This window comes from Chiloscyllium plagiosum, chromosome 1, assembly GCF_004010195.1.
Source record: "Chiloscyllium plagiosum isolate BGI_BamShark_2017 chromosome 1, ASM401019v2, whole genome shotgun sequence".
Lineage (NCBI taxonomy): Eukaryota > Metazoa > Chordata > Chondrichthyes > Orectolobiformes > Hemiscylliidae > Chiloscyllium > Chiloscyllium plagiosum.
This window is the reverse complement of record NC_057710.1, coordinates 90076501-90095798: the sequence shown is the minus strand read 5'-3', so window position 1 is coordinate 90095798 and position 19298 is coordinate 90076501. Positions and strand designations below refer to the sequence as shown.

The window sequence follows — 19298 nt, the reverse complement described above, 5'->3', positions numbered from 1 at the left end:
CCAAAGCCTCCAGATCCTAACTATTGTGTGCTGAATGCAAATGCACACAACACTCCAAATGTGACCTAACTAAAGTTCATACAGCAGCAACATGGTTTGCCAACTTTTATACCCTGTGCCCTGACCAATGAAGATAAACAAGCCCTTCACTTTCTTTACTACCTTATCCACTTGTGTTGCCACTTTTAGGGACCTATGGACTTGCACCACAAGATCCCTCTGTATTTAAATGCTCCTAAATACCCTATCATTTACTGTATACTTCCCTCTTGCATTTGACCTCCAAAAATGCATTACCTCACACTGTCTAGATTAAATTCGATCTCCTATTTCTCCACCCAACTTTCCAATTGATCAATATCCTGCTGTTTGGCAACCTTCCTTAGTATCCACAACTGTACCAATTTTTTGATCCATTTGCAAACTTACTAATCAGATCACCTACATTCTCCTCCAAATCATTCATATATATATTACAAACAACAGAGGTTCCAGCACTGATGTTGGTGGAACACCACTGGTCATAGCCCTCCAGTCAGAAAAACATCCAAGCCACTTTTGTATCCAACTTGCCAACTTCATGGATTCTATGCCACCTAGTTCTTTTGGACCAACCAATCTAGAGAGATCATGTCAAATGCTTTCATAAAGTCCATGCAGACAACATCCATTGCCCTACCTTTCTCAATCATTCTTTGTCACTGCCTCAAAAATCTCAATCAAATTTGTGAGACAAGACCTCCTCTGCACCAAGCTTTGCTGACTATCCCAAATCATTCCAATTTTTCAAATGCATGTAAATCCTGTCCCTACGAATTGCCTCCAATAACGTCTTTACTGCTGATGGAAGACTCACCGGCCTATAATTTCCTAGATTATCCTTGTTGACCTGCTTGAACAATGAACAATTTTGGCTATTCTCCAGTCTTCTGGGACCTCACCTGTGGCTAAAGAGGATACAAACATCTCTGGGCAGGCTGCAGAAATCTCCTCCTTTGCTACCTTCATTATCCACAAATAAATTCCCAACAGGCTTGGCCCTGGGAACCTCTCTACCTTAATGTTTTTCAAGATACCCAATACCTTTTTTAATTACACCATACCTCTCCCTAATTTTGCCATCATCCACATCTTTCTTTCTCCTTGGTGAACACAGATGTGAAATACTCTAAAGATTTCACCCACTTTCTCAGGTTCCATGCAGAAGTTCTTTCCTTAGTCCTTGAGTGGACTTACTCTTTCCTTAACCACCCTTTTGTTCTTGACGTATGTCTAAATGCCTTACTTCTCTTTAATCTGACTTGTCGAGGATATTTCTTAGCCCTCCTAATTCCTTGTATAAGTTCTTTTCTGTTTGATTTACATAAGAACGTGAGATTTAGGAGCAGGAGTAGGCCATCTAGCCCTTCAAGTCTGCCCCACCATTCAGTAAGATCCTGGCTGATCTTTTCTTGGCCTCAGCTTCACTTACCCGCCCTGTCACCGTAACCCTTACTCTTTTTTTTGAAAAATGAAGGAATTATCTGTCTTAGCTTTAAATAAATTTACTGAGGAAGCCTCGACTACATCACTGGGCAGGGAATTCCATAGATTCACACCCCTCTGGGTGAAGAATTTCCTTCTCAATTCAGTCCTAAATCTGCTCCCCCTAATTTTGAGACTTTGCCATCTTGCCCTAGTCTCACCCAGCATGGAAACATCCTCTCTACTTCTATTTTATCTATTTCTTTCATAATTTTATATGTTTCTATAAGATATCCCCTCATTCTAAATCCCAATGAATATAATCCCGGTCTACTCAGTCTCTCCTCATAAGCCAAGCCTCTCAACCTGTGAACCATCTCTGCACCCCCTCTGGTGCCAGTACATCCTTTCTCAATTAAGGAGACTGAAACTGCCACAGTAATCTGGGTGTGGCCTCACCAGCACCCTGTACAGCTGCAACATAACCTCCCTGCTTTTAAACTCAATCCCTTTAGCAAAGAAGGACAAAATTCTATTTGCCTTCCTAATTACTTGTACCTGCAGACCAACCTTATGCACAAGGACACTCTGGTCCCTCTGCATAGCAGCATGCTGCAACTTATTAACAATTAAGTAATAGGCTTTTTTTTTACTGTTTTTCTGACCAAAATGGATGACTTCACATTTATTAACATTGTATTCCACCTGTCAGACCTTTGCCCACTCACTTAAAATATCTATGTTCCTCTGCAAAGTTTCACAGTCGTCCACACACTTGGCTCTGCCACTCATCTTAGTGTCATCTGCAAACTTTGACACACTACACATTGTCCCCAACTCCAAATCATCTTTGTAAATTGTGAATAATTGCAGTCCCAACACTGATTCCAAAGGCACACCACTAGTTACTGATTGCCAACCAGAGAAACACTCACTTATCCCAACTCTTCGCTTCCTATTAGTCAACCAATCCTTTATCCATGCGAATACTTTACCCGTAACGCAATACATCTTTATCTGATGCAGCAGTCCCTTCTGCAGCACCATGTTGAACGCGACACTTGCTGAGTTGCCGTTGTCTACTGTGCTTGTAATGTCTTCATAAAATTCCAAAAGATTAGTTAAGCATGACCTGCTCTTCATGAACCCATGCTGCAACTGCCCAATGGGACAATTTCTATCTCGATGCTTTGCTATTTCTTCCTTAGTAATAGACTCAAGTATCTTCCCCAGTACAGAAGTTAAGCTAACCAGTCTTTAATTCCCCATCTTACGTCTACCGCTCTTTTTAAACAGTGGCATCACATTTGCTGTTTTCCAATGTATTGGAACTGCCCCACATTCCAACAAATTTTGGAAAATTACCACAAGTGTACTTGCTATTTTTCCTACCATCTCTTTTAGTTACCCTGGGATGCATTCCATCAGGGCCAAGAGACTTGTCTACCATTAGCTCACCCAACACTACCTCTTCCATAATGATGATTGTTTCCAGGTCCTCACCTACCCTCATCTCTTTGTCAATTACAGGCATGTTGTTCATGTCCTCTGATGTGAAGAACGACACAAAATACCTGTTCAATGCCTCAGCCGTTTCCTCATGTCCCATTACTAAATCTCCCTTCTCATCTCTAAAGGACCAATGTTTACTTTAGCCACTTTTTTTCATTTTATACATTTATAGAAACATTTGCTATCTATCTTTATATTCTGTGCTAGTTTTTTCTATCTTACTTTTCTTTATAGTTCTTTTTGTGGCTTTCTGTTCACTTTTAAAGCTTTCCCAATCTTCTAGTTTCAATATCTCTTGTCATTTAGGGTTCCCAAATCTTGCCATCCTTATCTCATCCTCACAGAAATATACCAGTCCTGAACTCTGTTCAACTGGTCTTTAAAAGAATCCAAATGTCAGATGTGGATTTACCCTCAAACAGCCACCTCCAATCTAATTTTTCAACATTTGTTCCTCAATAGAAGTTCCAGCATAGTCCCTTCCCTAGTTGGACTATCGACATATTGTTTCAGGAATCCATCCTGGATGCACCTAATAAATTCTGTCCCATCTAAGCCCCAGGCACTAAGAGAATCACACTCAATATTGGGGAAGTTAACATCATTCATGACAACTGTCCTTTTGATTTTCCATTTTCCATGAACTGCTTACATATTTGTTCCACTATTTCCTGCTGGCTTCTGGGAGGCCTGTAGAATAACCCCACCATAGTATTTGCATCTTTCTTATTCTTGAGTTCTACCGATATTGACTCGCTGGATGAGCCGCCCAAAGTGTTCTCTCTCAGTGCAGCTGTGACACTTTCCTAATCAGTAATGCAACTCCTCCACCCATTTTACATCCTTTTCTATCACTTCTGAAATCTCTAAACCATGGAATGTTGAGCTGCCAGTCCTGCCCTACTCTCAACCAAGTTTCTGTAACAGCTTCCACATTAGAGTTCCATGTACTAATTCAGGGTCTAAATTCACCAGCCTTACTGCATTAAAATAAATATACTTCAGACCATTAGTCCCACTGTGTTATTTAACCTGGTCCTCTGTATACTTCCCATTAGACTTACTAGATTTACTATACCCTCTACCTTCTCCTCAATCATTCCACATGCTGACTTATTGCTCTGGTCCTTACTGCCCTGCCATGCTAAGGAGATGATAGGTAGTTTGCAGCTGCTTCCTGAATGACTTCTTCCTTAATAAAGCCAGAAGTGGGATGATCAGTGATGTATATCTTGGAGTGTACAGACGAAAGTCTATGCTCCATCTTCCAATCTCATAAAGTGATGCTCATACCAGTCTCCACATATGCTTTCCAAGAATGTCCAAATATCTCTCAACACATTCACCTCCAATATGATGGGTATTTTCAATACCTTCCACTGCACTTGTCATCAGGTCACAAAGTACAAGAAACTGCAGGCTATGAACATTGTGACTGATGACAAATAAGAAGAGCTTGATGTGGCTATGATAGGAATGTTTGACCCTTTTAAAGCAGACACTCAGATGACATAAGAAACATCAATTAGCTCACGCACCCCCTAATAGGATTCTCACTGCAAAATTAATATTATTATAGTCTTATTTAAAGTGCCCACCCTTATCATGTAAGATTGTTGTGTTATGAGTTAGACCTGTTTTCAGGCTAGATTTCAAGAACAAAAACAAAAATGATGGAAAAACTCAGCAGGTCTGGCAGCAGCTGTGGAGAGAAAGCAAAGTTAACATTTCAGATACTGTGACCCTTTCTTCAGGTTTAAGCATACAAACCTTGCAGACAAAGCAGCATCATCTGTGTTTATAATGGTTAGATTGCTAGTCTCCAAAGCCCCAGGAAGGTATTGTGAATGTGGGATTATAAACAGGTACACTTAAACTGCCCATTTACTTGCAGGCGGAAATCAAGTATGTGTGCACATACCGTTCATCTCCCTTACATTTTTTGTTTAAGATTGTTTGTTGTTTATCTTGTCTTGCTTTCAATATTATGGTTTTGCTCCCTTTTTAAAATCAATGTTACATTCTAAATTATTTTGTTCACAGCGCGCAAAATATCTCAAGTTTGGAGTGGACCTTGAAAATGGTGGTGTTTCTGAACATGCAGTAGCCTTGTCCTTGGAGCGAAGAGGTTTTTGGTTTGGAAGATGCTGCAGCTTATCTTGTAGATGGTGCGCACTGCTGTCACTAGGAAAAATGTGGAGGATTTTGATGGTGTGCCAACTGAACTGGTTTGGTGTCAGGTTTCTTGAGTGTTGTTAAGCTGCAAACATCAAGGCACGTGGAAAATATTCCATTACATGCCTGACTAGTGCTTTGTTGATGGAGGCAGTACTTGAGGAGTCAAGCTGCAGAACTTGCTAATTCTAACCTGCTCAATCATGATACTGTCTTGATGACAGTATCATGATTGAGCGGAATAGAGTAGCTAGTCAACACTTCCAACTGGATATAACTTGTCTGTGACACTTAGTAATAGTTTAGGAAATCATAAGACCATAAGACATCGGAGCAGAAATTAGGCCATTCAGCTTTTCAAGTCTGCTCCACCATTCAATCATGGCTGATATAATCTCAACCCCATTCTCCCACTTTCTCCCCGTAACCCTTGATCCCCTTGACAATCAAAAACCTATCTCCATATTAAAATATATTCAATGATCTGTCTTCCACAGCCTTCTGTGACAGTGAATTCCATAGATTCACTACTCCCTGGCTAAAGAAGTTTCTCCTTATCTCCATTCTAAAAGGTTTTCCCTTTACTCCAAGGATGTGCCCTCGGGTTCTAGTCTCTCCTACCAATCCCAACATCCACTGTGTCCAGGCCATTCAGTACTCTGTAAGTTTCTATTAGATCCTCCCTCATCCTTCTAAACTCCATCAGGTACAGACCCTGAATCCTCAAATGTTCCTCATATGTTAAGATTTTAATTCCTGGGACCATTCTCATGAATCTCCTCTGAACATGCTCCAGGGCAAGTACATCCTTCCAGAGATATGGGGCCCAAAACTGCACACAATACTCCAAATGTGGTCTGACCAGAGCCTTATAGAGCCTCAGATGTACATTTCTGCATTTAAATTCAAGTCCTCTCGAAATAAATGTCATCATTGCATTTGCCTTAACTACTGACTCAACCTGCAAGTTTACCTTGTTTAGTGTTCACTATTAGAAAATAAATTTTTATTTTTCTTTAAAAATAGTGGAAATTTGGAGTTCTCTTTCATTCCCTCACACTTTTAACAGATTATGAGGCAAGGTGAGCTTTTCTGAGTGTTTGGTTTTAATTAACAGAAGAGTTCAACTTCCACTTTGTAACAGTTTGGGGGCTCATCAACCGGGACTTGGACAGATTTGGACAGATCCAGTCTGGGGTTTGGACAGGGTTAGACGGATATGAACGGATTAGGTCCAAGGTATAGGGTAGTGGAATGGGGCTGGGTGGGTTACTCTTCGGACAGTCAGAGTGGACTTGTTGGACCGAAGGGCCTGTTTCCACACTGTAGGGATTCTATGATTCTATGATTTGAATAGATCAGGTCCAAGATCTGAATGGATCTGAACAGATCTGGAGTATGAAAGATCCCAGCAGATTTAAACATACTAGGGGAGTGGTGTCCTACATCTTCAAATAAAACTTAGGTAAGAGAAAATTGTTTAATTTTGGTTACTTGTAGTCGGTTAGATTAAAAGTGAAAGAAATGGCACTTTCGGTTATTAAATGTTTTCTGGGGGTGGAAGGAGTGACTTTAGGGTTTTCAAAAGGTGAGCAAGGAAAAGCTGCTGGAATTGCCAGTGTCTCCGAAAAAAAGATGAGGTTATTATCGAAATAGCTCGACATTTAAATGTGCTGGAAAGGACATTAAAATCTTTGGAAATGGCTAAAATTCAATTGCAAATGAGGCAACTGGAGTTAGAAGATAAAGAAAGAGTGAGAAGGTTCTTAGCTGAGCCAAAAGAAAGAAAAAGAGAGGAGAGACGAGAGAGTAAAAAAAGAGAGGGAGAGAGAAAAAAAGCGAAAGGGAGAGAGAAAAGAATTACCAGTAGAAGGTCATCTAGGTGTGAGGAAGACTCAGGCCAAGGTACAAAAACACTTCTATTGGTCTGGAATGCATAAGGATGTGGTTAAATTTTGCCATAAATGTCATACATGCGAACTGGGAGGTAAGTCACAGGCAGCAATAAAACCAGCACCTTTGTTGCCAATTCTGCAACTCAATCCTGCAATGCTTTCCTGAACACTGTCCTCCTCTCCAACCCATTTCCACAGTAATGTGAATCACGGGTCTTATATTGTTTTTATTTATTCATTCGCAGGATGAGGATGTCGTTGGCCAGACCAGTATTTATTGCCCATTCTTAAGTGCCCAGAGGGCAGTTCAGGTCAACCATATTGCTGTAGATCTGTACATCCAGTCCCTATACATATCTATCCACCATGACGAAGGCCTCCAAGCCCTCTCTGGCTGAGAGATCTGTATGAACTTCAGTAAGGCGTTCAACAAGGTTCCCCGTGGGAAACTGGTAAGCAAGGTTAGATCTCATGGAATACAGGGAGAACTAGCCATTTGGATACAGAACTGGCTCAGAGGTAGAAGACAGAGGGTGGTGGTGAGTTGTTTTTCAGATTGGAGGCCTGTGACCAGTGGAGTGCCACAAGGATTGATGCTGGGTCCACTACTTTTTATCATTTATATTACTGATTTGGATGTGAGCTTAAGAGGTATAGATAGTAAGTTTGCAGATGACACCAAAATTGGAGATGTAGTGGACAGTGAAGAAGGGTACGTCAAATTACAATGGGATCTTGGTCAGATGGACCAATGGGCTGAGGAGTGGCAGATGGAGTTTAATTTAGATAAATGCGAGGTGCTGTATTTTGGGAACGCAAACTTTAGCAGGACTTACACACTTAATGGTAATAAGATCCTAGGGACTGTTGCTGACCAAAAAGAGACTTTGCAGTGCATGTTCATAGCTCCTTGAAAGTAGAGTTGCAGGTAAATATGATAGTGAAGAAGGTTTTTGGGCCCCAGCTTTGCCTTCCTTTTCATCAGGTACGTGGAACAGTCCATCTTCCTCAGTTACACTGGTACCATTTCCCACCTTTTCCTCCACTACATCGATGTCTGTATCGGTGCCACCTCATGTTTCCATGAGGAGGTTAAACAGTTCATCAACTTCACTAACATGTTCCACCCCGACCTTAAGTTTACCTGGACCATCTCAGACACCTCGTTCCCCTTCCTGGACTTCTCCATCTCCATTAACGGTGACGGACCCAACATGGACATCTTCTACAACACACTGACTCCCACAGCTACCTGGACAACACCTCCTCCCACCCTGCCTCCTGTCAAAACACTATCCCTTATTCACAATTCCTCCACCTTCGCCGCATCTACTCCCAGGAGGATCAATTCCATGACAGAATATCCCAGGTGGCCTCTTTCATCAAAGACTGCAACTTCCCTCTCCCACGTGGTCAACGATGTCCTCTAGCACATTGCCTCCCGCACCTCCACCCTTGAACCCCACCCCTCCAACTGCAACAAAGACAGAATCCCCTGGTCCGCACCTTCCATCCCACCAGCCTCTGGATACATCGCATTATTCTCCACCACTTCTGTCACCTACAGACAGACCCCACCACCAGGGATATAATTCCCTCCCCACTCCATTAGTGTTCCGTAAAGACCATTCCCTCCGCAACTCCCTTGTTAGATCTATGCCCCCCACCAACCCACCCTCCACTCCCAGCATCTTCCCTTGCCACTGCAAGAATTGCAAAACCTGTGCCACACCTTCCCCCTTACCTCAGTCCCAGGTCCCAAAGGAAACTTCCACATCCATCAGAGATTTAACTGCACTTCCACACATGTCATCTACTATTTCCGTTGGTCCTGATGTGGTCTCCTTTACACTGGGGAGACAGGACACCTATTTGCAGAATGCTTCAAGGAATATCTCCGGAACACATACACGAAACAACACCACTGCCCCTGTGGCCAAACACTTTAAGTCCCCCTCCCACTCCACCAAGGATATGCAGGTCCTGGGCCTCCCTCATCGCCAAACCCTTACCATCCAATGCCTGGAGGAAGAACGCCTCACATTCTGCCTTGGGACCCTCCAACCACACCGGATCAATGTGGGTTTGACCAGTTTCCTCATTTCCCCTCCCCCCATCGTATCCCAGATCCAACTCGGCACTGCCCTCTTTACCTGTCCCACCTGTCCATCTTCCTTTCCACCTATCCACTCCACCCTCATCTCTAATCTATCACTTTCACCCCCAAATTTGTCTACCTATTGCATTCCCACCTACCTTCCCCCTAGCCCCATTCCCCTCCCATTTATCTCTCAGCCCCCTTGGGCCACCTCCTCATTCCCAATGAAGAGCTTAATCTTGAAACATCGACTCTCCTGCTCTTCGGATGTTGCCTGAGCAGCTGTGCTTTTCCAGCACCACCCTCTTGAACAGAAGAATTAGATGTCTGCATCAAGGACAATTGTGACGCAGAACTGTGAAGTGTGATTTTTGATAGAATGAAATCTTTGTGTGATCCTTTCATTTATTAAATTGGAAGCCATATTTACTTCTAGAAATTTCTGAGTGTTACAGGTATCATAATATATACAAATGAAAAAACTGTGAATGCTGGGAATCTGAAATAAAATCCAAAAATGGTGGAAATAATCTGTATTTGTGGAGAGAGGTGGAGAGTTAAAATTTCATGTTGAAGAGAAAAGTCTAATTATCTGTCATTGACCTGAAACACTAACTCTGTTTCTCTCCTCAGACACAGACCTGCTGAATATTTCCAACTGAAACAAAATACTTACACAGTGTAGTTACAGGCTGAGGCCTCAAGGTGGCAATGAGAACTAAATTTCTGCAGTATTTCTTCACTATCTGTTGTCTATTAGCTATTTTCTGCTTACTTAAGGTTTAATATAGATTTAATATATTCATTAGTTTTCTTATATTTAGCTACTTCAGGTCTACTGCTCCTGTTTTGGATTACGTTCCAGGATAATTCCCATTCTTACTGCATTTTTCTTTAGCCAGCAGAATTCATGATCTACCCACTGGCACCTTCTTGGTCCTACTTCTAACCTTCCCTCATGCCCAAGAGGTTTTCATCAGCTGGTTCTTTTTCCTGGCTTCAGGTACCTCATCTCACTGGTCAGGGATTTAGGTTCAAAGTGTGTAGTCAAGAAACAGTATCAAAGGGGTATATGTGGATTGTGATTGTTTTCTGTGCAGGAAACAAAAGTAAAACATAAGAAGGCAATGTCCTGCAACATAGGATACAGTACTTGAAATACACTCAATGCCATATTTCTCTCAGACACTAGGCTGTGTTAGGCAACCATTTTCATTATGTGATCTGATGCCTTTTTAAGGATGCTCTCAACAAGCGTAGGACCTGCTGGGAAAATAAATGGTGAGCAGAATATTACCAAGCTCTGAAGGACAGGAACATATTAAGCAGAATTTAATCTTGACAACAGGGGAGTTGAAGAAATGGTGTGAGAGCCGTGTTGTATCTGTTGGGGAATTAGAAACCCATTTAAGGACTTCACCAAGCATCTGTGTGGTAAGGACATCTATTGCCTTTCTGTCTGGACTTAACTGGGTAGAAGCAATGAGGCATTGAAGTGCACATCTTGCATTATCTTGCCCAATCAAATGTCCTCTCCCACTTCCAAACTCACCTCATGGGGCGGCATTACATATTAAAATCTGCCTGCTAGGTGAGTGGGTAAGAACATGTGAAGGAAAAGCATATGACAAAATGTGAAGTTATCCATTTTGGTGAGAAAGTAAGAAAAGAATAATTTTTAAATGGTGAGAGACTGGGAAGTATTTTCATTCAGAGGGATCTGGGTATCCTTATATATGAATCACTAATAATTAGCACATGTACAGAGTACAACTGGGAAGGCAAATGAAATGTTGACTGTTGTTATAAAGGCTGTGAAGTACAAGTGTAAAGAGGTCTCAGGACCGTACAAGGCATTAGTTAAAATACACCAGAAGAATCATATATTGTACAGTCTCCTTGCTTAAAGAAGGGCATACTTGCCCAAGCAGGATGAGAGGACTGCTTTAATGTATCTCTTCAATTACAAGATGTCTTCACACATACGTACAATTCTTGCCCCTGTTTAGTTTCACTCTCAGATGCCCAGTCTTAATCAATCAAGCATGGTGAACATAGATCAGTAAATAGACTAACATTATCAATCACAAACCAATTAAACAATTGAATATCACAAATGAAAGCTGGAGGTGAGGTGAAATGATGAAACTTAATGACATGCTCCTGGCTGAAATGGAGGAGTGCAGATATCTTGAAGGGTTGCAGGATTGAGAAGGTGACTGAGGTGGAGAATCAGGAAAACATGGAAGAACTTTTGAAGGTAATGATGTGAATGTTTTAATTGGAAGTGTTACCTGACTCAGGACAATATAAGTCAGTGAGCAGGGAAATGATGGAAGAATAACACCATTCTATGAGTTTCAAGTTTATGGAGGCTGTAATCTGAGAAGTTGAGCAGGAAAACATTAAAATAATCAACTTTAGAATAACAAGGGCATTAATGTGAGCTTACCCATAGTTCAGCTGAAACAGGGTGAAGACAGGTAATAGTACAGATGGGTAAGTAGGCTGTCTTGGTGATGAAGCTGATGTGCCTCCTAAAACTATTCTATTTTTACTTTCCTTGTTGTGAAATCCGAGGGACCAAATTTCACCTTCACCATAACATTCCTGAACACTACTAACATCGGTCTTCTACAGAATCCTGCTGTTCCTCTGACAGTTTTTTTAAAATGACTTGGAAAAATAGGTATCACGAGCAATTTCAAAATTTATTGCCTGCTCTTAATTGTCCTCATTGATTGGGGGCCTTTAACCTGCCGGACCTCAGTGAGGATATTTCAAAAGCGAACATGTAACATGACCTCATTAGCTTTCAGACTCTCATCAGACTATATTACACACCGATTACAGATAGGTACCAGAAATATAGGTAGTTCTGGTATAACATGGCTTTGTCAGCGTGAATTGGCTATAACATGATTGACAAATTGTGGGTGCTGTTTGGATAGCGCGAATGTTCTGCTGAACAGGTATAGCAATGTTCTACAGCGCAATTTGCTATAACTGATTCTCATAGTGCCATATTCTATAGTATGCTATTGTAGTATAATTTACAAAATTATAATTTCTTTAAATTCTTGTAGGAGTCGTTGGTAAGGTCAGCATTTCCTGCCCAACTCAAATTACACTTGAATTAATTGGCTTGCAGAATGAGTCACACCCTGAAGAGCCACAAATAAGCTAAAATGGCTAATGATTTGTGAACAATTAACAATATTTTTAGGGCTACCATTTGGCCATGTTTTAAATTCCAGATTTTATTGTATTCAAATTTCTCAAGGTGCCATGGTGGGATTCTAACCCATGTCCCTTAAACATTAGTCTGAGATTTTGGATTACTAATCCAGCAACAATATTACTGCACCATCACCTCCCCAACTTAACTGACTGATTCCATTTGGAATTTGGTTTGCAATGCAAATCCATGTCTTATGCCACCGCAATATTTGTCCCTTAGAAGTCATCCACCATCCCAGTTGGAACAGAAAGGTGGTGGTGTAGTGATAATGTTACTGACTCATAAACCAGGTAATGCAGCCCTATGTTCTAGGGACATGGATTTGAATCCTACCACAATAGATGGAGAACTTTAAATTAATTAAAGAATATGGAATGAAAAGCTATTCAAATGGTGACCATAAAACGAAACCCCATATTCCCGATGAAGGGCTTACTCGCGAAACGTCGACCCTCTTGCTCCTCAGATGCTGCCTGATCTGCTGTACTTTTCCAGCGCCACACCTTTTGACCATAAAACAATTGTCAATTGTTCCAAACACCAATTTGGTTCACTGATGTCTTTTAGGGAAGGAAACTGTCGTCTTTATCTGGCTGGCTGACACATAACTCCAGACCCATCGCAACGTGGTTGACTCTAAACTAGTCTCTGGGTAATTAGAGATTTTTAACAAATGTTGGCCTTGCCAATGAACCCACATTGCATGAATGAACTTAATAAGAAATTCTAGTTTGTAGAAAAACCTTTTAAATTAACATGTCAGGAATGTACAGAAGAAGAGTTAAGGGTGAACTTCAGAAACAGATCTGTTAAATTCACAACAAATATAATTGACATTATTTCGAGTTTATCAGTATTGTATTTTCAGAGTATTTCCAATCCTTCTAAATATCAGACAAATGCCAGCCTATTAAATGAATCAATTATTTGCAAATCCATGGCTTGTGCACAACTTCAATTTTAAATAATATAAAAAATTTAAACCACTTAGAATATCACATTAAAGATAAAAACCTGAAATATATTCAGCATAAATACTTGACTTACAAAACCCTGCTCACCAAACAATAAAAATTGCCTAACTGTTAAGTGTAATAAAAAAACAATCTGACTTCGAATTTATGATAGCTGTTACATAAAAATGAGTTCATTGTCACCGCCCTACTGTTATATTGATAGTATTCATTGATATTCTCCATTCCTATTTAGTTGGTTTACCCTGATGAACTCAAACTGAACAGCAGAAATTACTGAATTAGTAGAACAGAAAGACTACTTCAAAACCTGTTTACTTTAAATCTAGAGAGTACTTTTTAATACTGCATAAAACGTTTGATTTGTGACCTGTAAGGTAGAATAAAAATGAAGCTAAAATCTATTTTAACTTAATATATTTCTACATGGGCCTAAATAATCCTTATCAAATACACAATTTATTCTTAATTATTTGGCTGCAAGATGTCATGAATAACATCCCTTTTTTTAACAAAGGACTGAAGTTCTGTGTCCATTCCAATGCATTCCCACTATCACTCCAGTACCAAACCAGTGGAACAGCAGGAAATCAGGGCAAAATGGGGTGCACCAAGTCCTGGAATTAATCTTCACTTTCAGGATAATCATGTAACAGTGGAATTTCTGTCTTTTTAAAAATGAAATCAGTGTTTATGGAGCAGGGGAATGAACCTGTGGTGGAAAGCACTTTCTCTGGATTCTGCTTTTCTTTGGCTGTCAGCTTTTCTATTGTGCTGGTCCATCTGGTTTACTGACAAGCTCAATTAAGAAATTCCACTCAAGGATCCAGCAACAATCCCAAATACATTCAGAATAGTTTCTTAAATGTGGACTCAACAAATAAAAGCCTTTTGCTGTTTTGGCAAACTTTCTAGTCTCGTTAGCAAGAGTTAACATAACTAGGTAAATCATTGCACTTCCATCTAACTGCAGCTTCAGCAGGGTCAGCAGCAGAGGTCCTGGATTATTACACTTTTAGCAAGAACCCACAAGGTTTCAAATGCACCTGTGAATTATTATGGTGTTTAATTTTATACAATCACACAGTAATAATGTCATGTGTAAATAGAAAGAAATTTTCAACTCTACCACTGGAGAGTTCTGCTCAAGTATACTCTGTTCACGTATCTGAAAAGTTGTTAACAACCATGTAAACAGACTCTAAGTAGCCATTTTATAGTCATCATGAATAATAGTATAAAGTAAATTTATTTCAATATTTATTTCTTCTATATGTTTGATCAAATACAATTCTGACAAAATTTCAAATGCAGCATAAAGTAATGGACTTTTGTACAACATAGGCAAAAGTGAGGACTGCAGATGCTGGAGATCAGAAGCAAGATTAGTGTGGTGCTTGAAAAGCACAGCAGGTCAGGCAGCACAACATATTTAAGATTCAATGTATAATTAATGATTAATTCATATATAAAATGTATTATTCCATAGCATGTTACTTTTTTTCAGTACACATTAGTTTATTAGTACACATTCATCTTTTAACAACATTCTATAAAGAAATAAATTGTTGCCTTCCCAGACTAATCAATTTCTACAGTTATTTTAACCTGCTACAGAGGTAGTCTGACAATATATAATTTGTGCAGAATCTCCCTGTCCTCATGCACTTCCGAGACCTAGTTAATGAGAGTGATAAAACAATAGATTCCATTGAAGAACCAAGACAAAACTGAAGCTAGAAATTCCCACAATATTTCTATTTCCAGATTGCAACTTCACTAAATGTAAAGTGTCAATTATTACTAATGACTTAGTCATTTTTTGTTTGTATTTTATGTTCATATATTATTTCAAATTATGTGACAACTCAGATGTAAACTTATTCTTTAAAACATGATTGCTTTACAGTTAACAATAATTTATTACTGAATCATGGAACCCAAAGTCTCCAAGAATTCTACCAGTTTCGTCTTGTAACTCCAGCATGAGATTAACAAATCTCCAGGGAAATGGCAGAAATCTGGTTATACTGACCACCACTATTTCAGGAAGATGTCTTCATTCCTTTTAAGGTGAATGTTCGGGCATTCATCCAGGTGTAATGACTCCTTATTTTTCCTTTACTTCCCACAGCCAGGACTGAGCAAGGGGGCCAATAGAAATATTCACAAAGTTATGTGAAAGGTCTGGGTGTGTGGGCAGCATCTGTAAGACTGCCTCAATGTCATAAGATTGTGGATTTGGTAAGAAAACAGAATGCACTTGAAGAGACCTCTTCCACAAGAGATTTTCCCCTCTCCCCAGCCCCAGCTCATGACTCTGCAAATGCCATTTGGTTTAGCACTGGAGAGTAATATAAGGTGAGAACTTGACTAACATTAAGAAATTGCACAGCCATGGTTACAAAAACATATAAACTTGATAATATAGATTTTTGAATACAGTTGTTTTTAACATATTATACATAATGTCTCCATTACAATCATGGTTGAGCTTTGAAAATAATCCTTTTTCTGTAAAGTATTTTGGAAAATACTGAGTAAGGTGCACTGTAAATATAAATTTCTTACATATACAGTAGATTTAAATAAGCATTGTTGACATTTTTACTTAACAGTGCAGCTTTAATTTTGAGTACTGCAAGAAATATTCTATCCTGATACAAATACTTGCTTGTGACCTGTAATTAAATTCCAATATATTCCCAGACAGCTTTCAGTTGTAACTCATCAATATGTATGAATTTTATGTATAATATATATTTTAAACACAGTGAAATATCCTTTCTATAACAATTTGTCAAAGTTTAAATGAATTTTCATCCTGAGATATGTATTGTTAGTACATACAGTAATGCAAAAAATAAGTATTAGCTTTGTATTATTAATATGCATACTTACACTACTTCTTACTTTCTTCAGTTTCAGTTGGTGCTTCAGCATCTACCAGTTCTGAATATTCAAATTGTATCCCTGATTGTTTAATTTTATTCTCAATCTTTGTTACTCTTTCTTTTAGTTTTTGTTGTGTAGAGTTGTATTCTGCCAGAAGTCGAGCAAATTTAGTCTGTAAAAGATCAATTGCCATATCAAGTCTTGTTATCTTCTCTTCCATGTCCTTTGGGTCAGCTCCAAGCTGGGCAATATCTAAATCCAAAAGACCATCCTTCATTAGAATTTGCTTTCCCTTTTCTTCCAGCATTGCTTTTGCATCAGGATATTCTGTGAGTGCTTCCATTAGATCATCTTTGGAGAGGCAGAACAAATCTGAGTAGCCTATACTCTTAATGTTTGCTGTTCTTCTATTCCCAGCTTTACTACCTTTGATATTCAGAATACTAATTTCACCAAAATAGCTGCCATCACTTAGAACCACAAACTGAGTAATTCCATCATCAGCAACAACAGCAAGTTTCCCTTCTTTGATGATGTACATCTCTCTACCAATGTCTCCTTTGCGACAGATATAATCCCCTGGGCTGTACACCTGGGGTCTTAGCTTCAACACCAACTCAATCAGCAGACCAGCTTCACAATCTGCAAAGATTCGAACTTTTTTCAGTGTATCAAGGTGGACATTGATGGCAATTTCTGCTCTTAACTTGTCAGGAAGATACTTCAAGACCTCTCTTTCATCTACAGCTTTTTTGTTTGTCCACAAGTAGTCAAACCATTTGATAACTCTCTTTTCCAAATCTTTGCTCACTTTTCGAAAGTGCATGTACTGCTTGATGGCGTCAATCCTTGACTGAAACTCTGCACGAGCTGCATTCATGTTGGAAATCATAGAACCAACATTACCAACAATGGTGGCAAAAATCAGCACTCCAACCAGGAAATCAGCCACCACAAAAAAGTATTCTGAATCCTCTACAGGAGGAGGTGTTTCACCAATGGTAGTTAGTGTCAGTGTTGACCAATAGAGACTGTACACATACTTCCGAGCAAGCCGGGAAAACTCTGGAATAGATACATTTGGATATACCCATGTATCTGCCCCAAACCCTATAGCTTTGGAAATTGAAAAATACACACAAGCATTCCAATGAATAATGATCACAATGTACATGACAAGGTTGGAAATCCTGAAAATGTTTGGATAGTTTGTCCGAGTTTCAGTTCTTGAAAAGAATTCAAACAATCGACTAATCCTAGTCAAACGATTTAATCTAATTTCTGGATATTCCAGTCCAAATAAAAAATACAGAAAGTCAGTTGGTATAAGTGAGATGACATCTAATTTGAATTGGATTGTGGCGAAGTATCTTTCTCTGAGTTTCTTTCCATCACTGACCAATAAACCTTGTTCCAGATACCCTGTGAAAAAAAGTACCGAAATAATTAATTAATGATATGTTTGGAAATAGATATGGCGTAAGATTTAAGCGAGAAGAGCAATTAAAAAGTAAGAGAAACACATTTTAACCAAAATACATTAAGTACTGCCAAATATGTTGAAAACTAGGGTATTAATTTCTATTTTAGGATTTAGCCACAAAGCAATGCATTAGTGTGAGAATATCTGTGTATTCTACATGAAATTCCACACACTTTCAAATTTCACCTTTTGCAAATAGTGTGCTTTCTGGCCTCACCTAACTATTATATAAAGCAAGACATATCTTATTTTCTTGAACAGTCCCATCAAGGACAGTTGGTTAGCTTGGCCACTCAACATCAAGTACAAGTGATTGAAGTGCAGGCTGTGCTTACTTAATGGGCCTTCCCATGAATCTCACATGTCTCTGGTTAATTTATGGACTGAGGCATCCACCTGAAGCAGCCAGGTTCCAAGGCTACAAATGTCAAGACATAGCAGTGGTGGAGAGAAACAGAGAAACATAAAAAATAGGATCAGGAGAAAGCCATTCATCCACTGAGCCAACTCTGCCATTCAACATAATAACAGTTTATACTTTACATCAACATCATACTTCCAATCGCTCCTCCTAAACCTTGACACCTTCAGCTTTGAGAAAACCATTTCTTTTTTAGATATATTCAGTGACCATGCCTCCATAGCCTTCAATGGCAGTGAATTCCATATATTCACAACACTTTCAGAATCCCACCTCATCTGTTTTAAATCTGCCACCCCTTATCATAAAACTATGACCTCTTGTTCTAGATTACGCCACAAGATGAAATATCTGCTCCAGCTCAACTTTGTCAATTCCATTTAGTAGCTCAATTAGATCTCATCTCATTCCAGCATGCATACAGCAACACTGCTCAAACCGTCCTGAAGCCTAGCCTTTCATCTCTGGAATTAATTTAGTGATTTTTTTTTCTGACGGGGACATCCAATGCAACTGCATCCTTCCTCAAGTAAGGGGATCAAAACTTTCTTCTAAATTCCAGTGAATATAGGTCCAGTCAATGTAACCTATCCTATGACAAACCTGCCATTCCAGAAATGTGTGTCGCTGGACATCAAAGTGCATCTGGGAAAATTAACAAACAATGAAATTCACAACTAATCTTGGAGGAACTGTTGGGCAAAGTTCACAGCACAGAATCAGATAAGTTAATTGTTGATTTAAGTCTGTCCAACAGATAATTGTTGTCCAAGAGAAAGGCTGCAGTCATGAGTATAGTGGATTCTTTCTTGATTATATGTTTTTGGAGATAAGTCTCTTGATTAAACTTAAAATATAAGCCATAGCTATTAATTTAACCTGGGGCAGTGTTTGTAGAGGAATAAGACGGCGTTATTTTCTGGGTCTGTAGATTGTGAAGGAGCAAAAATGGCCTTTGCAGTGATATGTACTTCTTGTCAGATGTGGGAGTTTAAAGAGAGTTTAAGGGTTACTGCGGATTATATCTGCCATAAATGCTGTTGGATGCGAATCTTATCAGTTGGATAAGATAGATTAGTTGGAGAGACAGATAGAAGCAATGAGGAATTTGCAACAGCAACAGTATGTGATGGATGGCAG

General features: G+C 39.4%; 1 protein-coding gene across 1 annotated transcript in view; it reads right to left on the bottom strand.

The window, feature by feature from the left end:
* Positions 1 to 14709: 14709 nt before the first annotated feature.
* cnga1b (cyclic nucleotide gated channel subunit alpha 1b) overlaps positions 14710 to 19298 on the bottom strand; it is a 12946-nt gene continuing 8357 nt past the window's right edge. Inside the window, exon 2 of the mRNA XM_043691529.1 lies at positions 14710 to 17676. Coding sequence (XP_043547464.1) covers positions 16262 to 17676 — 1415 coding nt within the window. The 3' untranslated portion in view covers positions 14710 to 16261. The remainder of the gene's footprint in view (positions 17677 to 19298) is intronic.